Genomic DNA, 17,279 nt, shown 5'->3' with positions numbered 1-17,279 from the left:
GGGACTATCTGACAAAACATGGGACGACAATTCGGCCACCATTTCACCAAACCTCCAAAGTCATTTGATTGGATTTAATGAACGGCGTATTAAAAAATACACGATTTCTCTTTCGCACCGAGTAGGCTTTTAAATCAAAATATGAAAAAATTCGTAGTGGAACACACACGAGTGTCTGTGCACTCTAAGAGAAACGAAGAAGTATGATTGATAAACTTGGTGAAGTTATCAAAAAAAAAATGTAAATGTCAAAGAGATTTAACAGTAAGTGAAAATACAGACCAGATATCAACCAGTCCCATGTTTCGACCATTGTCCCAAGTTAGAGCAGTTGACGATATGAAGTAAAAAGAAACTAAGTTCATTTCAGAAGAAACGAAACTATCTCGTTTAAAACAAAACTATCTCGTTCAAAACGAAACTATCTCATTCAAAAAGAAACCATCTCATTCAAAAAGAAACTATCATATCTAAACCAGTTCATCGGAAACTTACGTCCAGAAAAGACGAGTTACAGTAAATAAGTTATAGAAGCTTAGATAAGAAGAAAAAAACGTGCTTTTTTCAGAAGAAGTAGCCAAAGAGGCCATTTCTGCCATCTCCTTTTAAACAAACAACCCTTTTTCAAAGTAGGGCGTCACACTTTGTGCATCTTGGTGAGGGGGGGGGGGCTCGAGCATCCTCCCCCCTTCAAAACTTTTGATATACTTATCTAATCGACTTGAAATTTTCCCAGTGTAAACAAAATATAGATTATCAAACTGTTGGCAAGATTTTGTCATCTTTGAAGACGTCATTGTGTTACCGTGAAGTCGGGTAACTTGCATCAGTGGAGAGAAACTTGCATACAGTCATTTGATGGCTATGCAAGTTTCCCTCCACTGATACAAGTCACCCGAATTCACAGTACACAGTGTTAGTGACGTCATCATTATTTGAAAATGTCGAAAATAGGACCCCCTTTAACCTTTTCCACACGCACATGGATATCTTTTGCTCAAATTTTATGTAGCACTCCTTATGTTATGACAAATTATTTTAAAATCTCGTCCTCACAGCATTCCACCACTTTATCAATTTTGCTGATGGACGTGATAGCCCAAACTAGTCATTTTGGTTGAAATGAGGTTTGTCAGTTACAAATTTTTAGAGGGAGCACACTGCAACGGAGAGCGCTTGTAGGGATTCACGGAGTGGGGATGAATAAATTTGAAGCGGTCACAAGTGTTTGTAACATGTGTGATGATAATGTTCAAACTGAAAATTGAAATTGAAAAAATACTAAATATTGATCACAAGGAAAAAGCTTAAGTCTAAAGTAAAACTAAAGTATAAGCCTGTTTGAATGTATAAATTTGAATATTGATTGATGAAATTGATTGAATAGTATTAGTTGAAAATAAAGTAAGCTAGTCCTAGCCTAATCTTAATGCCTCATGATGCAAAGCATCAAGAAAGAAAAAAACAAAATGGCCGACAAAACAAAATGGCTGAAAAAACTTACCAGCTTGCCTGAAGTGTGAGGCTGGAATAATCCAGGCAGTGGTGTGATAAAAGTTAGTAAACTAAACTCATATTGATGAGAGAAAAGTTTATAAGTTATGACTAAGTCTTGTTTGAAGTTGACTTAGAAAAATTTGATGTTCACTCCATGAAATCTCTTGTTGAACTGATGTGAAAATGAAAGTCCTTGCTTAAATAGCAAATTCTAGAAAATGTGTAATTTACAGAATGATAAATTCTAGGTCATAGGTCAAAGTTGATAAATGATAAAAATGTATAAATTACTGACCAAAACCAAAAATTGGAAAAATGCATATTTTGAATAAATTAACATAAATAAACAAATTAGAATCCAAAATGGTGAACACTGAGAACAGAAAAACACTGAAAATGCAGAAAACATGAGAAAAACTGAAAAACTGAGAAAAATGAGAAACACAGAGAAAACCTGAACAAAATGTGAGGGAATGCCAAAAATGATGAGAAAAACACTGAACTGAAAAGGCTTAGCCGTTACACTCCCCCAACAGATATGAAAAATACTAATAGAAATTATATGAATATTGAAAATACTTGAAAATATACTAATTGAAATAAATGTATTAAATAAATTTTTCTTGAATTATGTTAAATTTTAATAATTTTTATTTGATTTTTGAATTTTTCCATAAAACATCAAATCACATTTAGGATTTGAAGATTCATTTAAATTGCAAAATTTGCAAATCATTTCAATTTGAACAATTCCTTTGATAAATCAATCTCATCAGCTCCCAATATCAAAATCAAAGTCCTCACAGCACGTGTCGTTAAACGCTTTGTATTCTCATTACTATTCTGATATTCAACCACAACATCACGAATGGCATTATCACGACCACGATTTACTGATTTGATACGACCATATTGATAAGTTGAAGCGATGGCAGAATCCTGTTTGGTGAACAAAACGACGTCACCTGGTTGTAGATCACGATCAGTGTTAAACCATTTAGGTTGGTGCATCAATGATGGTACATGCGAGGTTAACCAACACTCAAACCACGCATTGAAGATTTTCCCATTGGAACGGATGATTTTATCAGAATCATCTGATATTGACAGAGGTTCGGTTGGACAGCGGTCATTGTTCCTCCCGAGAATGAGTCTGTTCGGAGTGATGAGGTCTGCGAATTCAAAATCACCTTTGTTTTTTATTGCCAAAGGTAGATTGTTTATTGAGTTGGAGATGGATGCTGCAAGGGTTTCCCATTGCATCATGGAGAGTCTTTCAAGGTGGACAGATTTCTCCAATGATTTTCGAATTTCTCTAATCTTTCTTTCGACTCGACCATGGAAGTTGTGTCCACCAACTGGGCAGGTGCTGAACTCGATAGATGATTTTGCCTCAATCTTGGCCTTGATGTCTTGGAAGTTGAGTTGCATTGACTTACATCCCTTGAGAAGCTGACTCCCTTCATCAACAAGTAATTTCTTTGGGTAGCCAACTTCACATGCCAAACGTGTGAATGCTTGCACAAAGGATGTCGTTGTGTAATCTTCCATCAGCTTGATCTTCACGGCAGTTGTGGTTGCGCAACAGAAAACGATTAACCAGATTTTTACTGTTGTTCGTTTGTGATGATTCGAGTAGGATAAAAATGGTCCAGCCAAGTCGGTTTGGGAGCAATAGAAGGCTGGAGCGATGTTGAGACTGTCTAGTGACGTGGGCCCCATAGATACATCAAGTTGTTGTTTCATCAAGAATCGACATTTGGCACATAAGGATCGAATCTGTTTCACGAGGTATCTTCCTTCAATGATGTATGCTACTTGAAGGATATATCTCCAAGTGGTTTCGACTCCTGTGTGGCTGGCTGTCGGATGATTCCAATGGATGTCGTTTACAATGGCATATGCCAGCGGTGAATGTCGATCGATGATTGGTACATGAAAGTGAAGTGCTCCTAGATCCTTCATGACATTTGTTGCATTGCCAAGAATCGTGACGTTATCTGTTGGAAGAATTCGTCCTGTATAGTACAAGATTCCATCTTTCATTTCCGAGATTTTCTTCACCTTGTTCGTAGGTACAAAGGTGTTGACTTCCAATGTTGCCTTTCTGAAGAGGTAATTCCTTGCTTCTTCTAAGTCATCCTCTTGAATCTTTGTTTGAAGACGTTTCGGGCGAAGTGATGAGATCTTGAGATGAGTTTTGATGAATTTTCGAATGATAACCAAGATACGTACAATAGAGGAAAATTTCCTGGCGTTTGGATCAACGAGATAATTTGAAAGCTTGTATCGTTTAGCGACCTCATCTGCTATGATGATTGAAGATGAAAAGAATGACTTCGCTTCTGGCTTGCATTCTTTATAAGCCAATTGACGTTCTTGAGCACTGAGTTGAATCTTGTCCTTTGATAGGGATGGAAACAGTGTAGAAGGTAACTTCATCCAACTGTATCCATTGATCCAGTCTGATTCTTTATTGATGGTGTCGACAGATGAGCATCTGCGAGTTCCGATGTCGGCAATCATGTCTTCTGATTTGACATAGAACCATTGAGATCGGTCAGTGAAGCGTAGAATTTGGATGACTCTGTTTCTTGTCCACTTCATCAGATCAAGGTTTGGGTTGCAGATCCAGTATAGAGCGATTTGAGAGTCGGTGAATTTGATTGACGATTTATGACGGTCTCCAAATGCTGACTTGACTGTTTGGCCAGTATGACTGTTGAGAAGGGCTGCCAGGAGCTCTCCTCTTGGTTGGGTTGTTTCCTCTAAGACTTGCGATCTTGCGAAGATGAGTTGGCATGAGTATGTTTCATCTTTGAGTTTGAATCGGACATAAATTGCTGAACATGCCAAATATTCACTGGCGTCGCCAAAGTCAAGAGTTTCGATGTTGAGATTAACGGCCTCTTCTGGTACAATAGCGCGTTTATATTTGATGGTCTTTATCTCTTTCATCATTTCGAAGTGTGATACCCACATGTTGCGGAGGTTGTCCGGTAAGGTATCATCCCATTCAAATTTGTGCTTGACGATTTGATGCATATCCATCTTCATTGTTGCAATGAAAGGTGTGACGATGCCTGAGATGTCGTATAATTCTCCAAGTTTGGATGAGCATTGTCGGCGTGTTAGATTGGTTGGGATGTCAGAGATTGAAGTTGGTTTTCGACCACGATACTTTTTCGCGAAATTCAGATCCTGAACATCAATTGATAGGGTGTCTTCTTTTGGGTACCACTTGAGTCCAGCAACTGATACAGAATGACTGTCCTTGGAAAGCTTTTTGATTGGATCTTGGCAAGAGAATGTGAAACCTTTGAGTGTGAAGCCACCATTGTTTACAACAGTTTCGAGTCGATCTGCAGTGTTGATGACCTTGGGAAGAGTCTGATCACCTGATAAGCAATCATCCACATAAACGTCCTCTGATACGATTCTGTAGATGTCAGGGTGATCATTTTGGAATTGCTTGGCTGTCTCTCGTAAGCATCGTTCTGCCTGGTTGCCTGATGATTTGACACCGTAGATTAAAGTTTTGATAACTTTTTGTTCTGGTGGTTTGGTAGAATCAAGTGTTTCGTTCCAGAGATATCGTTGCAGAACCCAGTGTGATTTGTCTAGCTTGACCGAGTTGTACATCTTTTGCACATCTGTGTGGAATCCGAATCTGTATCCCCTCCACCGAAGGAAGATGTTGAGAAGCTTGTTCATATTGTTTCTCCCCTTAGCGATGATGTCATTTAGGGAAAAACCGCTCTTGGTTGGCATCGAAGCATCAAAAACAACGCGACAAGGTGTTGATACAGAGTTTTCTTTCCAGACTGCTCTCCATGGGATGAAGTTCTGGATATTAGATTGATGAAGAAGGTCTTGGTCTGCTTGAGAAAGGTTTTTTACATAATCAACATACCCTAATGATTGAAGTTTCTCTTCAGATTTGATGATGTCAGCTTTGTCATCAGGGTTTTTCTCCAGACGTTTGAGCTGTTGATTGAAGACTTGAAGAGCGATGCCACGATTTGGTTGAAGACGATCAGTGCTGGCAATGAGAGGAAGGGTTGCTGTTGAACTTCTCTCCTTGATGTTGACTGTGACAGAGTTGTTGATAATCTCTTGCTCTGCCTCCTCTTTGATGCTACATATGTCGTTGGGTGATTCTTTGCAGGTTGAACAGTCTCTGCATTTGGTACATCGATAAGTGATTGAGCTTCCGGCTTCCTCAACAGAGTTGAAGAGGTGCATTGGATTTGTTGTATCGTCTTGGACATCTCCAAAATGATTGTTGTAGCCTAGAAGACGGACATCTGGATTGACGTGGTATCCAAAGGAGTAGAGTCTGAGTTGATTGGTGACAAAATTGGTTGATTGATTTTGGTGAATGAAATTGAATACCTGATGTGGTCCCCCAATCAAACCAAAGGAGCCATCGTTACTTTCGAAGGATGACTCATAGATGGTGAGACCTGATAGCATTTGAAAGATGGGCTTTGGAAAATGACGTAGATATTTGATACCAATGATGAAGTCGACATCACCACCGACCTTCTCTGGAACCGTTGGAAGTGTTGATGCATTGCCTCCATTCGTAATGAAAGCTGTCTTGATGTCGTTGAAAACTTCCCCATTGAGTGGATACATAGGGAATGTATTTGTGACTCGATCGAGACAAGGTCCAGTCATCAGTGCATTACCCCCAATTCGTAGAGGTAAGTTGACTTCATAGATACCATGATTGGTTGGACTTGAGATGCCAGCAATTCCTTTCATATGGATTGTACCATCGTAGACTTGTTTTGCTCTTGATGGACCAAGACGTTGCACGGATTGATAACGACTGATAAAATCACTACAACCGTTATCGTAGAAAATGGTGAAGTTGGAATTTTCAATCCTGATTGGTTGAAGGATGAAAATTGCGTCATGTTGATCGTCAGTTGGTGAAGGTTTGATGAGTTGAGATTTGAAGATCGAATGGAAGATGCTGATGTTCTTTGAATACGTAGGAAGTGGTTGTTTCAGGATGCATCTTGCTTTGTAGTGTTCAAGCACGTCTTTGTTGTGTTGATCATTTTTGTGCTCGTCGCACACGAGAACATGCTTCGTTCTTGGGAATCTGTTGTGTGACGAGTTTTTGCAAGCGAACTGATGTTGACACTTCCCATCTCGATGTTTTCCTTGGTTGACGTTTGCGCCAGGGTAGAGACATTGGAAGCAAAAACCATTTGTAAGAAGAAATTGAAAACGATCAGCAGGTGACATGTCCACAAACTTCTTGCATGCAAAGTATTGGACAAGTTTGGTCCCATTTGGACCATTGGTTTGCACGTGATCAGTAGCACCACACACAAAACATTCAGTGATTGATTGACCATTTGCTTGACCACCTGATTGACCACCAGATTGCCCATTTGATTGATAACCAGGGTGACCATTTGATTGTTGACCTGATTGGCCAGTTGATTGACCACCAGATTGTCCATTTGATTGTTGACCAGATTGGCCATTGGATTGACCACCAGTGTTTGAGTGATTCCCAAAGGATGATGGTTGTTTCTTGGAAGGTTGTTTTGGAGCTTGGTTGGACGCAATCTGTATGGCAGCCTTTTGCTGATGCACCGCCATTTCAGTTTCAAGGAAATCAATCATTTGCTTCCATTTTCTCTTCCCAGTTTCTGGAGATTGGCACGAAAGTTGCAGCCATCTCATCATTCTGCTATCTCCTAGATTGCTGACGATTTGAGAAAATGCGTTACTATAAAAAAGTTCATTTTCAATATTGTGTTTTGCAGCAAGTTGCATGAGATCTCTCATTGTATTAGTTATTTTACTCAGAGAGTCTATGATTTTAATTGAATCTTTCAGTAACTTTGGATTCTTTGTCAATTCCATGAGTTCGTGGAGTTTGTGTTGTAAAAGTACCTCCTTATCACCGAAGATTTGTTTCAGGCGATCCCATATGTCTTTGATGTTGTCAAGACTTTTAACAATAGCCAAGGCTTGTTTATCGAGGTAATTGTTCTTGAGAAACTCTGGCTGAAGCGACTTGGGTACAGAATCGGAGTGAAGTTTATCAAACTCATCAATAAAAGTATAAATGTCAATTTTTGAATCATACCCGGTGAATTGTGGCAGTTTGATGTTAAGTCGGCTCTTCTTGAACGATTCAAGCTTGTCGAATTCTCTAAGTTTGACTTCATCATTAATCTTTACGTGGTATGCTGCTCTCGATTTGATGAGTGCTTCATACTTTGTCTTCAAACTGTTGTATTTCTCCATATCTGGACGAAGGCCGAGTAGTTCACGAAGTTTTGATGGTATTTCCTTCAGCTCTTTGGATTGCTCCTCAATGTGTGATTTACGCTGCTTGAGTTCTTCATTACTGAGGAGGGTTGCAATACAAGTGCAGCTTGCGTTGAGGTAAGTGATTGTGCGATCAATTTCGTCAATTAAAAGACACGCTTGGTTGGTTGAGATCTGAGTGGCAGCATTGACCTCTGCCGAATGATGAGCCTCAGTGAGAATGTTCAATTGTTGCAAATACACTACCACTTGATGTGTGATGTCTGTGTAGAACGGTTGATAATTTGTTTGGTATTCCTTGGGATCCATCAATGCAGCAATGGTTTTGTGGATGGACCGATATTGAAGGCGTAGCTCTTTGATTTTTTCGGTGCTTGAGTTGATCAGCCGTAATGAGTTCTTTACAATATCTGTTGAGTTTTCTTGGATAGCATCGGTGATCTCATCTCGAAAAGTAGACTCTTCAATGAGAAGCTTCTTTAATTCAGTCTCCACCATGATGCCATCAGCTCTGGGTTTGATCGCTTCTTCTTCCATTGGCGGATGATAAGCTTCTTCGGCTAGCGGATGGGTAACTTCCGGAGATGTTGGCTTTATGACTTTCTTGCCGGTAGTACCATAGATATCGTATCTGATATTGGCTTTTGATCTTCTGGGTCGATCTGACATGAAACGTTGATCGGTTGACAAACAACTTCAACGCTGTTTGAATGTAGGGATTCACGGAGTGGGGATGAATAAATTTGAAGCGGTCACAAGTGTTTGTAACATGTGTGATGATAATGTTCAAACTGAAAATTGAAATTGAAAAAATACTAAATATTGATCACAAGGAAAAAGCTTAAGTCTAAAGTAAAACTAAAGTATAAGCCTGTTTGAATGTATAAATTTGAATATTGATTGATGAAATTGATTGAATAGTATTAGTTGAAAATAAAGTAAGCTAGTCCTAGCCTAATCTTAATGCCTCATGATGCAAAGCATCAAGAAAGAAAAAAACAAAATGGCCGACAAAACAAAATGGCTGAAAAAACTTACCAGCTTGCCTGAAGTGTGAGGCTGGAATAATCCAGGCAGTGGTGTGATAAAAGTTAGTAAACTAAACTCATATTGATGAGAGAAAAGTTTATAAGTTATGAGACTAAGTCTTGTTTGAAGTTGACTTAGAAAAATTTGATGTTCACTCCATGAAATCTCTTGTTGAACTGATGTGAAAATGAAAGTCCTTGCTTAAATAGCAAATTCTAGAAAATGTGTAATTTACAGAATGATAAATTCTAGGTCATAGGTCAAAGTTGATAAATGATAAAAATGTATAAATTACTGACCAAAACCAAAAATTGGAAAAATGCATATTTTGAATAAATTAACATAAATAAACAAATTAGAATCCAAAATGGTGAACACTGAGAACAGAAAAACACTGAAAATGCAGAAAGCATGAGAAAAACTGAAAAACTGAGAAAAATGAGAAACACAGAGAAAACCTGAACAAAATGTGAGGGAATGCCAAAAATGATGAGAAAAACACTGAACTGAAAAGGCTTAGCCGTTACAGCGCTGAAATTTGGCACAGACACCCTCTCTTCCACTTCTTGAGAATAAACTCTATACACCGCTATCTCGCTATCTCCACCGTGTTCCACCGTGAAAACGGTAGGTAAAAATGCGCACTTTTACTGTGGTGGAAGGAGTTGGAAGGTTAGAGGAATGTAAACATTGTCAATTTTTTTCTTTCCTTTAAAGAGAATGATTTAGATATTTGAAAACATGATATCAATGATAATTTTATGAATCTCTCCTGAAAATTTCACAAAAATTCATCTAGAGGAAAAGAAGTTAAATGATTAAAAGGAGTTCTTTACCTACCGTTTCTCTACGTGTTTCTCTGCTAGGTTTCCTTACGAGAACCGGAATTTTACTAAACGCCAATTCTAAAGTATATAATCACAAATTACAGGAACTTCACAACGCAAATTTGAGAATATCAAACGGATATCAAACATCAAACTTAGAATATCAAACCAACTTTAGAGAGGGGACACCCTGTAATGTTTTTTTTTTCTGGAATGATCAGTCAGGCACATCCTGGCAAATGAACGGGGTATTTTTCACTTGCGACCATTGGCAAATGAACGGGGTCGAAAACGAAAGTGACGTAATAGCGCCAAATACCCAGTTTAATTGAACCGGGTTGGAAATATTTTGCTTCATTTCAAAAGTTCCCAGTTTTCTTCCTTTTTTCCCTTTTTCAGTTTGAAGTTCATTTTTATTCATTTTCACGCTTTTAGCCTGAGACGTCCTATCTCATTTACACTGGGTGACGAATACCCCATGCAAATGCTCACCCCGTTCATTTGCCAGGATGTGCCTGACTGATGATGGCAGGGCTGTCATACCCGACAACCGTCAACTTGCAACCCTATAAGTGTGCTCCCCCCTCCAAAGTATTCACCTAAAAGAAACTCTTGAAAAACAAAATCTGATAGGTATAAAAAAGAAAAACCTTCCCTCTTCCTGGGAGCTCCTACACTATTCACTGCAGTTGTCAGTTCTTCTTCCTGCTCTCTCAGGGTCAGTCGATATGTGGCACTGCTGGACCCAACGAGACAACCGCGGCCTCTTCGGGTCCACTTACGTCTGAAATCATATCGGGGAAACTCAAAACCCGATTTTTGAAATACTGGAAAATGTAAACACTTTTCGTTTTTGTTTACTTTCACTTTCGTTTTGACACACCGCCATTATGGTTTAAAACTTCTATTCCATGTGCATGTGCTTAACTAAGTGTAAATTGCCATTTGCATCAACCACTGACTCCAGGAAATAAAAAACTAGGTCACAGTGTGGATCTAAACCACACTGAAACGACCGCCTTCCATCACGCATCACGCTCGCGAAAGAGCGCGCGCACATTATTAACGCCTACATGTCATCTCCAGTACATTTTAGATTATTCATTGAAAACAGATTACAATATAGTCATTTTTCATGTCTCGATTATTCAATTCCGAATCAAAGACATTCAGGGAAAAAAAGAGAAACACCTGGGTAATCTAGTTAAAAAAACCGAAAGTAGATGGCAGACAAAGTAACGAGCCAAGGCAAAACGAGATTAGCGTACCACTATGAAAGAAACCGCCTCCGGCGGTCGATAAAAAGCTGAACTGAAAGTAAATATCATGGATCTCTTCAGGATCGAAAGATTTGGGGCTGAGTGTTTGGATGTAAGTTTATTTTATTTTATTTGTTTTTCAGGGCTATTGATATTGTCTTGGGGGGGCCATTCCAGAATTTGTCTGTATAACGGTGCTGACTCCTTTGTACGGGGGAAAGCAGATTTTTTGTTATTCAATCTGTACGGGTGAAAATCATTTATATCAGTTAGGGTCAGGATCAGTTAGGGTCAGGATCAGTACGGTAAGTTGTAAGTCTAATATCGACATCCCTCGTCTAATACACCGTTTAACAGTCTTGCCATCTCCACCGTAGAGGCGGTAGGTAAAAATGCTCACTTTAGTACTGTGGAAGGTTAGAGAAATGTAAACATTGCCATTTTTTTCCTTATCTTTAAAGAGAATGTTTTAGATGTTTGAACATGATCACTGCTGTTATGGTGTCTATTCCAGCCAAGCCATATTTTATCATTCTACAGAAATCCCCACTTGAAAAATCAAAACATTGATACGTGGTCGAGTTTACTAAACTTTGCCGAATTAAAACGCGCGAAAATATCATATGACATATGACCACGGTTTCCGTTTAGTTCGATCATGATTCTGATCACGTGATATAGCTTGATGTTTTGACTTTTTTAAACCAATGAAATCATTTGTTTATACCGCACTAAAGGCCTTTCTAGATTACCGCGCAAAAAAAACGGGGGTCAACATGAACTTTAAAGCCTGCTGTGGGAAAGGGAAATGGTTTTGAAGAACCAAATATATACAGAAAGGTTTTAATATTATCCAAATATCAGGAAAACAAGTGACATTTACATGGTTGATCTTTATAAAGTTTGATCTGACGGTTTGATGTAAAGAATGTTGACCCCCGTGTTGGTTTTATAACCTATATTTTTGGATTTGTGAGAAGACAAATGTTATTGTAAAAAAAAGTCATTTGGAAGTGTAATCATACCCTTTCCAGGGAACTGGACCAAGATTTTTTAAGTCAGAATTCATTGCCAGTAATGCCGCAGCGTGGTTTGAAACCTTGTTGTAGGTCTGGTGGAAAATGGATTTATTTCTGAATGTAAACATTACTGCAGCTAGAATATTATATTTATTTTGACAAACAAAAGGTTCAAGGTACTTTTTATTTTACTGCATTTCTCTGTCTTATTCTGCTGTAGTAGGCAAATGAAAACTCCTGATTTTTTGTTTTTGTCAGTGCTCGCTCGGCAGCCATTTTGAATTTTTTTTTTTCGACGTCTGTACTCGGCAATTTCGTGACCTCTACAGAATCGACGATTTTGCCTGAGGGGAACAGCAGTGTGATATTAATGACAATTTTATGTATCTCTCCTGAAAATTTCACAAAAATTCATGGAGGAAAAGAAGTTATGATTAAACTGGATTAAAAGGAATTCTTTACCTACCATTTCTCTGCTGGGTTTTCTTATGAGAACTGGATGTTTACCTACCATTTTTTACGGGGGAGAGTGAAGTTTCCCGTGGTTGCCAAAATCAAAACAATAGAAAATTGTTCATACGCGTGCGCAGTCGACACTGTTAAACGGTGTATTCCGACTACCGACACCCTTCTTTAGAGAAAGGAATTATATGAAAGCTTGAATCACTGATTGAAAAAGGGTTATTCCTCTCTGACCACTAAGCAAAGAAAAACAGTTTCAACCTTTCTATAAATTTCAGCTGATAAAAAGGGTGCCGGAATTAGAATAGCAGAGGGGTGTCGACATTAGACCAAGTTACGGTAAGTGTCAGCAGGGTTGGATTTTGGAGAGTCAAAATAGGGTTGGGAGTAGCATTTTGGTAGGTAAATATAGGACTGTAGGCCCTGGTAAGGATACCCCTAGGGTTGGGGCTAACCTTGGTATGTCAATATATATAGGTCTGTAAAATACACACTATAATAATTAGATTGTGAATTCGAATTTGTGCCGTGGCTTCTTGGTCTAGCGGTAGTGTATGGAGCTTCTGAACCGAAAGTACTTTTCATGTGCGAGTTTGAATCCCACCCGGAACTCAACTTTGGAAAATTTCAAAATTTCAAAGTTGAACTCTGAAATTGACTAAGTCCAACTTACAAACATCCTAAAGGTTCAGAAACTCCAGAAAACTCCAGATCAAAGATAGAGAAATACAAGATCTACTCTTACACGTACAAAGAAGCCACGACCGTCTGTAACAGGGGGCGGACGACACAGGATTTTTGAGGGCAAAAGTTTTCACCAAAATTCAGAATTTCCAAGGCGAGAGAAGAAAATGTATGAATTTCCAAGCCAATTGAATCAGATTGCAGTGCTGCAAATAACGGCCGGTGACCGGTAATTACTCGTCATTTTTAAGCTATAATATATGTGTTTTTTCCCGTGAAATTTCGATGTTTTCATTATTAGTGCTTACTGATTGAGTAATCACCGGCCAACTTGAAATTCCTTATTTGCAGCACTGGATTGAATTAAAAACAGTAAAAAAGAGTGAAATTTCCGATACATTTTGCGAAAGTACATGGATTTTCATCAGAATTTCCGACCACCACTGGAAAAAAAGTTATTTCCAAGGCTAGAAAAAATTTAAAAAAATGTATTTTTTGGTATTGACCAACTTTTTTCACTAATCTTCCCTGGAAATCTGGGGTAGAACCCCTTAGAAGTTTAGTGAAAAGGGGTTGGAAAAACAACTCTTGATGTCATCTTATTGAGAAGAGAAACCCTGAAAACCTTTAATTGACCCCTTTGAAAATCTGAAAAATGAACAATAACTCCTTGGAAAATCTGAGATTTAACTCCCTGGAAAGGTTTGTCAATACCCCTATGGTTTAAAAATGGTATATATAGCCCATTTTTGTCCAGGTTGGCATGCAAACGATATCATATCCACCAGAATGCATCGTCTCCTCTATTTTGTACCGTAGATTGGTCTATTATCCACACCCCTCCCTTAATTTCGACACTGGATCTGCAAAATATTCAAAGCAAACCTTTAATGAAATTCTTAGTATTACTCTTTATTAAACAAGTTCTTCCATCTCACTAGAAATTCAGTAAACATTGTAAAATTCTTTCAATAAAAAACTNTTGATGGAAAACTCGATTGATTTCGATTTTGCCTCTTTAGATGAATTCTCGACGAATTCTCGTTGATCACGTTTGGTTTGCTTTGCATCAGTGATGTACATTTGGATGCTAGAGATTGCTGAGTCGTAGGATTCGAAAAGCGTTTTGTCGATGGAGTCATTCGGCACTTTGATGAAGAGGTGACGTAGAGTTGATCTCATTGATCCAATTTTTGAAATGTTGTCATCGATCTCCTCTGGTGGTGTTAAACCGTCAATAGCAGATTCAATGATGAAGTCTTTGATTTCCTCCAGGATGAGGGTGATTGAGTTGATCACATGTTGAAGCTCATCAGCCACGACTCCTGCAGTGGCTCCGGTGAGATCAGGTTTGAGATGCTTTGTACCGTCCTCACTGAACATTTTGTAATCGATACGTTTCTTGGATCGTAACAGCATGAAGATTGTTAATGGTGCGACATGATTGGTTTGAATATGTTTCTGATTGAATCGAGAGTCTGTTTGAATGTAGCAGGGCAGGACCGCTAGGGATGTTTGTAACACGACGTGATTATTGTTGTATGGATGTGAAGTGTTCAAACTGAAATGAATACAAAGAAAATAATTTAGAAAAATTGATAATTTGACTAAATAAATGAAAACTAGGAATGATGATGCTAATTAGTGAAAATGACTAATTAGTGAAAAAATGACTAATTAATGAAAATGGCTAATTAGTGAAAAATGACTAATTAGTGAAAAAAATGTCTAATTAATGAAAAAATGACTAATAATCAAACAAAAAAGGCACGAAACGTGAACAAGGTAGAACCACAGCTGTGACCGCCAAGAAGCCTGAGCACGAACGTGCGAATGAAAATGAGGGCGAAACGAGTGCACAGCTGGACCATGAAACCAGGGCACGAACGTGCAATGCAAATGAAAAATGAAGGCCAGAAAATGAACTGAACTGAGCCAAAATGAAAACAAGGCAAGGCCAATGAAAAGGAAAAGGACTAAACGAGCCAGAGAGCCTGAGCACGAACGTGCGCGAGTGCAATGAAAGTCCAATGAAAAGAAAATAAAATAAATGAAAATTTAAGTTTTGAATAAATATTTTTGTAAATTTTCTGAATTTATAAATGTTAGAATAACTAGAATAAATGCTTACCAGATTGCCCAAGTGTAGTCACTGTGTAAAAACTGCCATGAAAATGTAACTTCGAATGTGAATTGAAATTCAAAGTAAAATGATGTCAAAATGTCAAACTCAAAAACATGTCTCAACACCATACGTCCTATCTCTCTAAAAGCTCTCGTGTAACTGAAGTGAGAGTGACAAAACAGAAAATGTGACTATGGGCGAAAAGAGTCTCAAGGGACGATGACGTAATGAAATATGTATTAATGTTGCGTTTATGAAATAATTGATTTTATTAATTATATACTAATGACTTTTGAAGTCAATTGAGAGTCCTTTAACAAAAACAGCCAAATGAGAAGTAATTTTACACAACAACGCATGCAAACTGTCTTGTGTCAATCATTAAAATTTTACTACTTTATTACTACACTTCAAATCATGTGATCATAATAATTTGCGCGCTTAGGACCTGACCTGACCTGGTTTCTCCCCATCCTTATTATTTATCGTGAGCACATGCTCTAGGCACTAAGAGGTCATAGGTATCCCTATTTTTCATTTCAATCGCCGAGACATGACAGGGCAGAGTTGTTGGCGTTATGGTGGTCTTGTTAAATTCAAAAGGAACCCAGGTTCTTTTTATCAATTCTGGTTCACAGTAAAAAGGCCGTTTAGTTTGCGCATCAAAAGCCCTTTTAGAATGTCAAAGATGGTATTGTTGATGCTCTCTAACTTTATTTTTAAGGGGAATTTGTTTGCTTAGACAGCCACATGACTTTGTCTCCACTCAAACATAAAAATAACATTTCTGTATCATCAATTAAAACCATCTTCATCTTTTCAAAGTTTGTTCTATGGCCCATAGCCCCAAATGATTTATTTTGCTTACTCGTCTGACATCTCCATAAGATCTTGGTTCAAAGCCCATCACCATCTCATCCTCTTTTCTTCAAAACATTGTTCCAATTACACCTTCTAAGCTCAGCTCCTAGATATGATCAAGCAATTCCTCTCTACTCATTCTCAAGCAGCCCAATCTGCTCCAAGAACACTTTCTCAGCTCTTCCTCAAGCAGCATCAACTTAAATTTCCTTTTCACAACTGTTCACTTTGTATCCCCCTCCCTTGTTTACCCTGTTTGTGGTTTTATTTACCCCGTTTGTGATTTTATTTACCCTGTTTGTTGCTTTATTTACCCTGCTTGGCTTGCTGTTTATATTCGGTACCATGGGATAGATCTTCCCATGCTACCGAAACCCTGGACAGTATTACTGTACTAAAAAATTCCTTGCATGCCAAAAGTTGTTTTGATTCCTATATCTTTGTGGAAAGCATGCTAATTAGTTTTCCAGTGATGACTACATCGTTTAAGTTTTCTTTTCAAAAATGACACTTATCATTTCTCATATATATACAATCTGTAATGTGATGGGAAAATACAATTTACTGATTGATTAATTGATTGATTGATAACTTTGGTATGTATTTGTTTATGAATGATTTTTTGTTTCGAAGACCAGCCTACAGCTATGTCAAGATTTAAGGACGCATGTTGATAATACAATAAACTAATCTAGGGTACTTTCCCATCTTCTATCCTGATTTTCTGACTTCTGACCGCACCTGATCTCAGACTTCGGTCTTCAGCTTATCACTTCCTTTTGTGTCTTGTGTATTCCTTTTGTTTAAAAAAAAATATATTTTTTCTTTCTTTCAAAATGTATATTGGGTTTTTGTCATGGTTAGTCGCTAGTTTGTATTTTCTTCAGTTCAAATAACTTCACTATATTTCTCAAGTGTTTCTAACTGTTGTGTAAGTATTTTTCTGGAACTATTTCTTACAAAAATTCAAAACTTTTTGTAGCACACTTTAAGTTTCATGCGTATGATCATCAGCTACATACAAATGTTCTAACTTTCTAAATTCAAATTTTTACAAGTCGTAGGGTCGTAAAAAGTCATAAAATTATGATAAAAAATTGAAACAAAAACAAAATGCTATTCTCAAGGTCCGTTAGTTATTTGACATTGTAATTTTTTAACGTGAACTTATTAAATGTGTCAACATTTTGGCAACAATTTCTGAGCGAAATCA

General features: G+C 37.9%; 1 protein-coding gene across 2 annotated transcripts; it reads right to left on the bottom strand.

The window, feature by feature from the left end:
• Positions 1-1,227: 1,227 nt before the first annotated feature.
• On the bottom strand, positions 1,228-8,924 carry LOC136805185 (uncharacterized). 2 transcript variants are annotated; one of them, XR_010846351.1, is made up of 2 exons: positions 1,505-8,924; positions 1,228-1,257 (listed from the first exon to the last, which is right to left on the bottom strand). XR_010846351.1 is itself a non-coding variant. In XM_067061751.1 (2 exons), exon 2 carries the CDS (start codon positions 8,467-8,469, stop codon positions 2,230-2,232), a length of 6,240 nt encoding a protein of 2,079 aa, XP_066917852.1. In that variant the 5' UTR covers positions 8,470-8,591; positions 8,839-8,924; the 3' UTR covers positions 1,228-2,229. The 2 variants fall into 2 exon arrangements, 1 of the variants encoding a protein (XP_066917852.1); XM_067061751.1 differs by having other exon boundaries at positions 1,228-8,591; positions 8,839-8,924.
• Between the last annotated feature and the right edge of the window lie 8,355 nt (positions 8,925-17,279).

The sequence above is a fragment of the Clytia hemisphaerica genome, unplaced genomic scaffold (genome assembly GCF_902728285.1).
Source record: "Clytia hemisphaerica strain Z4C2 unplaced genomic scaffold, Clytia hemisphaerica genome assembly, whole genome shotgun sequence".
NCBI lineage: Eukaryota > Metazoa > Cnidaria > Hydrozoa > Leptothecata > Clytiidae > Clytia > Clytia hemisphaerica.
This window is presented reverse-complemented; position numbering and strand designations above follow the sequence as displayed.